The 8,649-nt window shown below is 43.8% G+C and overlaps 2 protein-coding genes across 2 annotated transcripts in view; both read right to left on the reverse strand.

Moving 5' to 3' along the window:
* GPC3 (glypican 3) overlaps positions 1–8,649 on the reverse strand; it is a 430,874-nt gene that overhangs the window by 235,689 nt on the left and 186,536 nt on the right. The gene's annotated exons all lie outside the window — the stretch shown is intronic.
* LOC118888711 (nucleolin-like) lies at positions 1,073–3,633 on the reverse strand. The gene is given in 2 exon segments (XM_036840085.1): positions 1,073–2,498; positions 2,500–3,633. Coding segments are annotated over 2 exon segments (2,148 nt in total). The 5' UTR covers positions 3,511–3,633; the 3' UTR covers positions 1,073–1,361.

Genomic DNA, 8,649 nt, shown 5'->3' on the forward strand with positions numbered 1-8,649 from the left:
TTAGCAGCCAAGAAATGACCATAGAGATTCAGACTGGATGCCTGTCATATGGGCTTCCTGTGCCTAGTTCCCATGGTAACAGATAGAGATCCGTCACAAGAATAGGTGTTACATCTATGCAAACAGGCTGCCAAAGCTTTCAGCTCAGACAGCAAGGAGACAGGTTAGCAGAGGGCAGCCCTGAGAGTTTGCTAGGCCTGCAGAGTCTGGCAGATGTCGAGGAGTCAGTAGGCAAGGAGTGGACAAAGAGGCCTGTGCAACCACAGCAGACGTCAGGCCATAAAAGGTGTCAGGGTACTCAGCTTGGTCAGGAGAGCCCAAGCAGATAGGGGCCAAATAGAGCCAGGGATCATAGACCTGCAGGTGCTGTGACCACAGGAAGTCAAGGCACAGCCACTCCTTCCTGATCTGAACTTCTGGGCAGCATTTCTAGGATTTATTTAAATAGCTGCTATCATTCACAACAACATAGGCTGCATTTCAGGAGGTGTGAAGTAGTTCTAGACCACATCGTAGATTTGCAAAGCTTTTGGGGGTCCTTTAAGATGAGATGGAAAGCTGTGGTGTTTTTTGTTTGTTTGTTTTAAAGACTTTTTAAAATTTTTATTTATTTTATTTATTTATTTTTGGCTGTGTTGGGTCTTCATTGCTGTGCGTGGGCTTTCTTTAGTTGCAGTGAGCAGGGACTACTCTTCGTTGGGGTGGCAGGGCTTCTCACTGCGGCGGCTTCTCTTGTTGCAGAGCACGGGCTCTAGGCGCACGGGCTTCAGTAGTTGCGGCTCGTGGGCTCAGCAGTTGTGGCTCGTGGGCTCTAGAGTGCAGGCTTAGTAGTTGTGGCGCACGGGCTTAGCTGCTCTGCGGCATGTGGGATCTTCCCAGACCAGGGCTCCATCCCCTGTCCCCTGCATTGGCAGGCAGATTCTTTTTTTTTTTTTTTCCAGAGTTTAGGACTTTTAATTTGTCCCAAAGTTGCTAAAGCAAAAATCATGATAAAACATTCTGCTTTCCTTTATAACCCACCAACGCAAAAAAAAACAAAAACAAAAACAAAAAACCAAAACCAAAAAACTCCGTAGGAAAAAAATGGTTTTGTACATGGGAGGAAACAATATAAATTCAAAACTTACAGATAAGGGTTAGCTCTATCACTCATCTCTTTAAAAAGTTTTTACGAATATCCAGTCAACACCAACAGGGTTATCTCCCTTGAAATGTTATCTATACGGATTTCCAAGTAGACCACAGGGCTGTATACTGTCTTGGAATGTCCTCAGAAGGCTCCGTCATTGAGCAGGTAACAGAGTAAAAACCTCAGAGTCCTTTCTTTCAAATGGAAGAGGGAAAGACAGGGATAGAAGAAACTATTCAAATTTCGTCTTCTTTCCTTGTGGCTTGTGGTCTCCGCCTCCTCCTCTGCCTCCTCGGAAGCCTCCTCGCCCTCCAAAGCCTCCCCGGCCTCTGCCACCAAATCCACCTCGGCCACCTCTGCCACCACCTCTGCCACCGAAGCCACCTCTGCCTCCTCCTCGGCCACCGAAGCCACCTTCACCCTTAGGCTTGGCCCAGTCCAAAGTAACTTTGTTTCCATCAATTTCACCATCTTCCATGGCCTCCTTGGCAGCTTTGGCCTCTTCCTCACTGTTGAAGTCTACAAAACCAAACCCCTTGGAGGATCCAGTCTCCCGGTCAGTGACTATCCTTGCACGAATAGAGCCGTCAAACGACTCCTTTAATGTCTCTTCTGTAGTATCCTCAGACAGACCTTTGACAAACAGAGTTTTGGATGGCTGGCTTCTTGCATTAGGTGATCCCCTGGGTCCTTGCAACTCCAGCCTGATGGCTCTGCCCTCAATTTCCCTTTTATTACATGAATTTAAAGCTTCTTTAGCATCTTCAAATGACGCAAATTCTATAAATGCATACCCTTTAGATTTGCCATTCTGGTTCTGGGGCACTTTGATAAACGTTGCCTTCTCAAATACTTCCTGAAGAGTTTCTTCCGTTACACTATAGGAGAGGTTGCTTAAAACCAGGGTTTTTGATTCACCACTCCAAGTGCTATTCTTTCCACCTCTGTAGTCTTGACTTTGACCTTTCTCTCCGGTATAGTACAGGGAAATGGATCGCCCATCTATCTCTGTTCCCTGCTTTTCTTCCAAGGTTTTCTCTGCATCAGCTTCTGTCTTAAATTCAATATAAGCAATCCCTTTACTCTTTCCATCCTTGCTGACTAATCTGATCTCCACAGCATCTTCAAACACTTCTTTTAATTCTTCCTGAGTAACTTTATAAGGAAGATTTTTAGCCAAAAGTGTTCTCGCATCTCGATCTTTCTTACTGTCTTTTCCCTTTGGTTTTTCTAGTTTAATTTCATTGCCAAAGAGTTTTAAACCAGTGAGTTCCAAGGCTTTCTCCAGGTCTTCAGCAGATTCAAAATCCACATAGCCAAACTTCCTAGACACACCAATTCTGACATCAACAACTGCAAGATCATTTTTTAGCAAAAAGGTCACTGATACCCGTTTTCAATTCAGGAGCAGATTTACTGAAGTTCAGGTTTCCAACAAAAAGATTGAAAGATGTAGTTGGTTCTGTGGCTTCCACTTTCTGTTTCTTGGCTTCAGGAGCTGCTTTTTGTTTGGTCATTTCCTTCTTTCGTTTTCCAGGTGCTTCTTTGACAAGTTCTTCCTCCTCCTCCTCCTCCTCTTCCTCCTCCTCCTCGTCATCCTCTTCCTCCTCCTCGTCTTCATCCTCCTCCTCCTCGTCATCCTCCTCATCCTCATCGTCATCCTCTTCATCTTCATCTTCAGCAGTGCTCTTTGACTTCACAGGAGCAGCTTTTGCTGGAGCTTTTTTTCCTTTGGCTGGTGCAGTCTCCGTAGCTTCTTCTTCAGAGTCATCCTCGTCATCCTCATCCTCCTCCTCGTCGTCTTCATCGTCATCTTCGTCCTCGTCATCCTCATCATCTGAGGCAGGAGCAGCAGCTGCTTTCATCACCGCTGGCTCGAATTCATCCTCCTCCTCCTCTTCATCATCCTCATCCTCCTCTTCACTGTCGTCTTCATCTTCCTCATCACTGTCTTCCTTCTTGGCATTCTTGCCGTTCTTTGCTCCCTTGGCTGGAGCGGCTGCTCCCTTCTTACCAGGGGTTGCTACCAATGCTTTGCCTGGTGTGGCTCCCTTTTTGCCAGGTGTTGCTACTGCTTTGGCAGGTGTAACTGTCTTCTTGGCTGGCGTAGCGGCTGTCTTTTTGCCAGGGGTGACAACTGCTTTCTTTGCCGGTGTGGCAACTGCAACCTTTTTTGTTGGGGAAACCATCATCTTCTTTGCTGGAGTTGTGGTAGCCTTTTTGCCTTTTTTCTGAGGAATAACAACCTCTTCTCCACTGCTATCATCCTCTTCATCTTCTGACATTTCCTCATCTTCACTATCTTCTTCTACCTCCTTTGGGGGAGGAGCCATTTTCTTGGGGTCACCTTGATTTTTACCGGCCTTTGCAAGCTTTACCATGATAGCTGCTATGACTGCGGAGTGTGTGGCGAGCGAGGGGCGCAGATGAGCCCAGAGGAAACGAAGCAACGTCGATGGCGGCCGCTGATTGCAGAGCTTGTACGCTTGGCTGCCAGCTAGAGCTCGAGACTCGGCAGGCGGATTCTTAACCACTGCGCCACCAGGGAAGCCCCAAAAGCTGTGTTTTATAGGGCCTAGAAGGATAAGCCGGCAAATCTCAGGTATCCTAAGGTGAATTACTTTGCTTTCACGTTCTTATTAACAAAGTTAAGCAAAGCAGGTGAAAGAATGCCCGATGTTGCCTTGCTTTTCTTTTCACTTCTCTATGCTGGCCTGCAACCAAGCAGGAGGGCTTTTAAACACGAAAACACTTCATTATTTTCATCTAGCTAGGAGAAGGCCCCTCTGGGCTGAGAGGGAATGCTATAATTCTTCAGTACAGCCTAGAGTGGCACAGATGTCTGAACAGGGCTTTCAGGAGAGATGCTGAACAGCGGGACTTCTTTACTTTCCTCCCTCTTTCATTCTGACGCCGCCCCCGAGTCAACTGAGTGCCAATACATACCCCAAAGGCGAAGAGAGATGTTCAGAGGAGCCACACCACTGCTCTCCCCCATTAGCCTGCATAATCAAGAGCTGACTGTAAGCATTTGGATCCTTGGGAAACAAAACTAAGTTTTATAAACACCTTCTGGGTCTTGTTTTAAGGGGAAAAACCCTGATGTTGGTTTGTATGACACTTATCAACATTAGGGTTTTTAGGACACATTAAGCAGTGTCACAAGTCAGAGCAGATTGGATTCATTAATGGAACTGGTCCACCTCTCTAAACATCAGAGCAACTTTTTAGTAACAAGAGACCTTACTTCCTCCACTTAGTTGAGCTGGAAAATTAATGTAGTGTGCTTCTGAAGAAACACATAATGAACATGATGAATTTTCATCATCTTGCTGGAAAGTGATTCTTTATGTTCTTATTCCAAATTTACAGCAAGTAAATTTAACGTTCCAAAGCTGCTGAGCCTTTTTAAGACCTCACTATCAATTTGTGGGGCGCTTTAACTGATTCTGACCTGGAATTGATTAGTGCTTTCTGAAAAACGCACGTGTAGCAAATTGCTGCACTTCAAGATAAATCAAGTTGTTTGAGGAAGTTACACTTTAACTATTCACATTTCTTCTGAGGAAAAAAAATAGCCTTTACCTGGGTATCCTGCAGAGTGTCAGGGACCCAAACTGGCTCTCTGACTTTCATAGGAAATTTGTAATCAGAGTTAAAAATCTCCACTGGCAACTAGGAGCCCATGCTGACCAGCTCCTGGGCAGAGCTGATTTTAGTTACTCACTGATCTTTGGTGAAAAGTCACGGGCCACAAAAGGCATCCCAGAGCACTGTGAACACCTAAGGACATGGGTGCTCTAAGCAGATGTTCCATTTCCTTTTTTTAAACAATACTGAGATATAATTCACATACCATAACATTCACCCCTTCCAAGTGTACAATTCAGTGGGTTTTCGTATATTCACAAAGATGTGCAACCATCACCACTGTCTGATTCCAGACACATTACCCGTCACTTCTCATTCCCCATTCCCCTCTCCCAGCCCTGGCAAGTACTACTCTACTTTCTGTCTGTATGGATTTGCCTCTTCTGGACAATCATTCCTTTTTGCATAAGGGTTTTTGATTTTTATTTTGTTTCTTAAGTAACCACTGAGTTTTTCCCTTCAGGAAGCAATAAATCAGTAGGAAATGTTGAGGTGGTCCCATTTAAAATTTAGGTCTTTGAACACACCAGTATGGGAACTTCCTTCGGAGAAACTTCCCTTAGGGGGCTTTACTTGTGGATACGGACAGCTGCTGACAGATAGCACTGCTTGAGCACAGCCCTTCCCACCAGGTATAATTCTCTCTTCCCCCTTGGGCTGGGGAAGCTGGGGGGGGGGTCTTATTTTGCTGTTTATCAGAGACAGGGTAGATTTGAATATCTCAAAGTCAGTCCCAGCCTGTTTATGGGAAGTAGTATAGCCAAGTAGACTCCAAAATCAGGTAAACTAGGTCCAACCATATCTCTGCCACTTTTTATGGATTCCAGGCTGTGTGACTATGGGCAAGTTACATGATCTCTCTGAGCCTCAGTTTTTTACCTGTAAAAGGGAAAGGGTAGTATCTACCTCACAGGGTTTATTTTGAGGACTAAATAAGATATAGATAGATATAAATAGATATATAGATAGACAGCTTGGTACTACAGCAGCCATTAGTAATATCTCAATAAACATCTCAAATTAAATGCCTATTATGTGCCAGGTACTGGTTTTTGCATTTACTGGTTGCTTACTTACTGGTGCTAAGTACACACCATTAAAAGGAAAGATGGGATTATGAATACAAGGATTGGCGAATGCCTATGAAAGGTACTGATCTAATAAGATGACATGATGCCTGATCAAGTATGAGACTGCTATCACACCAGTAAACACCAGCCCCAGCTTAATTTCTTGACAGGCAAGGCAAGTTGACATTCTCAGGAAATTAAAATTCAACACGTTCTTTCTGCGAAGAATACTACAGTCTATGAAAATCAATATGTTTCACCCTGACTATATAGCAGTCAGTTTCTACAGTAATATAGCAATAGCTATTCAGGCACAGTATAATATAAAATCTATAGATCAATAAGCCCTTTGACTTATAAAAGTTACAGCAAATCGCCAGGGACAAAAGATCTAGAAAAGATAAATGTCTGTCATCAAAAGGTTCCTTTAAACATAATCCTGTCAAAATAAAGAACAGATATTTTATAAAGTATGTGTGAAAGCCTGATAGGATACTTTAAACACAATCAAGCATGTATCTTCACTAATAAAAAGTTCAAAGTCAAATATTTTATAACTGCATACACAGTCCATCTGGTAGGTGGACAAAAGCTAGGTAATTACCATAGGTCCCTACCTGTAAGTGGTTATTTAACTACTTTCTCAGGTCTGATGGCCAATAACTTGATGCTTAATACTGTTTATAGCAATAGAAAATAATCACAAAGCAGTGGGTTCCCAACAGAATTCCATTTCTATAGGATTTCCTATAATCTTTAAGAACTAAGGCCATTTGAATCCCTGGTCCACAACACTACCTGAGCCTCATAAAATTACATCCAGGAAGAACAGATTGGAGCCACTAACATTTATCAATGTCAAAGGAATGAGGAGTCGGACACAATTGTGTATCATTAACCTGATATTGGGATGTGTATGTTTTTCTCTCACTCAGCAAAATCATCTAAAGGAAACATTCCTGGATTCTAGTTAGGTTCTGAGGGTCCCATGCCAAAGTCCATGACTGTATGAAATGATTAACTTTTAGGATTTTTTTTCCCACAATGGTGGGATGGTTTTTACTTCTTCCAGCAATCAGGCTTTGGTTCCAGACAGGAGGAACACTGAACAAGTGGTGAAGAACCCCTAGGAATCCAATTAACCATTTCCCTCCAGCACAAAGAAGTTTTGAACAAGTTTTGACTAAACAGAGAGTGGCAGAGGCCTAAAGAGCCACAGGCTGTTGCCAAGTAGAGGTGAGGTCAGTCCTCTGCTCAACAACTTCTATTCTATTCTATTCTATTCCATCCCATCCCATCCCATCCCATCCCATCCCATCCCATCCCATCCTATTCTATCCTAAATCAGCAGATCTGGCTTCTGGCCCTACCCTCTGTCACTAAGTGTAGGACCTCAGGAAGTGTCTTCAATCTTCTGGATTTCTGTGCCCACATCTGTAAAATGTGTAGGGGGAACTAGATGATCTTTCTGTGCATCCTGTGATTCAATTCCAATAACCCTGGCCACTCTCTGTTTCACTCTTAGCATCAGGACTTGAAGAGGAAAGGACAGACCTACTCACAAAGAGACCTTCACTAAATAAGTCAGTGATTTAGGCTTTTATTGACATTTTGCCAAGCACGGTGTTAGCCCCTGGGGATTAAAGATGAACATGTGTCTGCCCTCAAAGATTTTTTACGAGACATATACATAAGATGTAGAAGTATCCACAGTGGTCCAAGGCAAATGCCATTAGCCTCCCAGGTAAAGAGATCTAGCAACCAAGCAGAGGGCATGACGGAAATTTAGGGGAAAAGCTCTGCTCCTGGGATTTAGGCCAAAACCTAGAAGGTGAGGAGGAAAACTTGACTTTCGGGGGCTGTTCAGATCCTCGGAGAGCACGCCAAGGGATTCAGCTGTGGGGCTAGGCACTTTCTCACTGTTCTGAGTCCTCCAACGCCTTTTCTCAGGTGGAACTCAGCCTTGCTGTTTCACCTCTGATCCAAGAGCCACGCCCCTTCACCCACTCAAGAGTTCTCTCTGTTTTTGCCTTCTTATCCCCACCTCTCGCCCCTGTGTGCCCAGAATATAGCGAGGGTCCTATGCTACTTATGGCTGCCGTCAGCTAGACATGTGATGTTAGGCAAACTACCTCTGATGCCAAACCTCAAACCTGTTTTTTTTTTTCCTTCCTCCTCATCATACTACTACTACCTTACATTTGTTCAGTTTCCAAAGCACTCTAAAGATACAGATACCGAGGCTCAGAGAGGAGGAATGACTTGCCCAAGCTTGCGCAGCCTATAAATACAAAAATCCTTAAATGTTCAAAAGAACGTGTGCATGGTGATAATGAAGGATGTCACCAGGGAAAGCCAACCGACCAGGCAGCCACTACGAAGCTTCACAGAAGAGGCTTCATTTTGACAAATTTACTATGGTCCAAAATTTGGTCCTCAGCTTTACCCATCAAGAAATTTGATTTTGTCAGTGTCCTGGTGTTCATCTGACTCATGCTAAGAAAGATCCCAAGTAACTGGCATATGCAACCAGAATGCCTAAGTATTCATTTGCAATATGAATTATTACTACTAGGGAGACTAGATTCTCATATTCTTGGCCATACTCTCCATAGACAAGGTACATGAAAAGATGAATTATAATCAGAAGGTTGATTGGTGAGTTCGGAATCATTACCACATGAGTTAGTGAAATCATGTAAATGTGCAATGGTATCAGGTCTTTGTAATCTAATGAACCATCTCTACAATGAAGATAAACCTGCCATAGGACAGGCTTGGACAGAACTAGACAGGCTC

The sequence above is a fragment of the Balaenoptera musculus genome, chromosome X (genome assembly GCF_009873245.2).
Source record: "Balaenoptera musculus isolate JJ_BM4_2016_0621 chromosome X, mBalMus1.pri.v3, whole genome shotgun sequence".
Taxonomy (NCBI): Eukaryota; Metazoa; Chordata; class Mammalia; order Artiodactyla; family Balaenopteridae; genus Balaenoptera; species Balaenoptera musculus.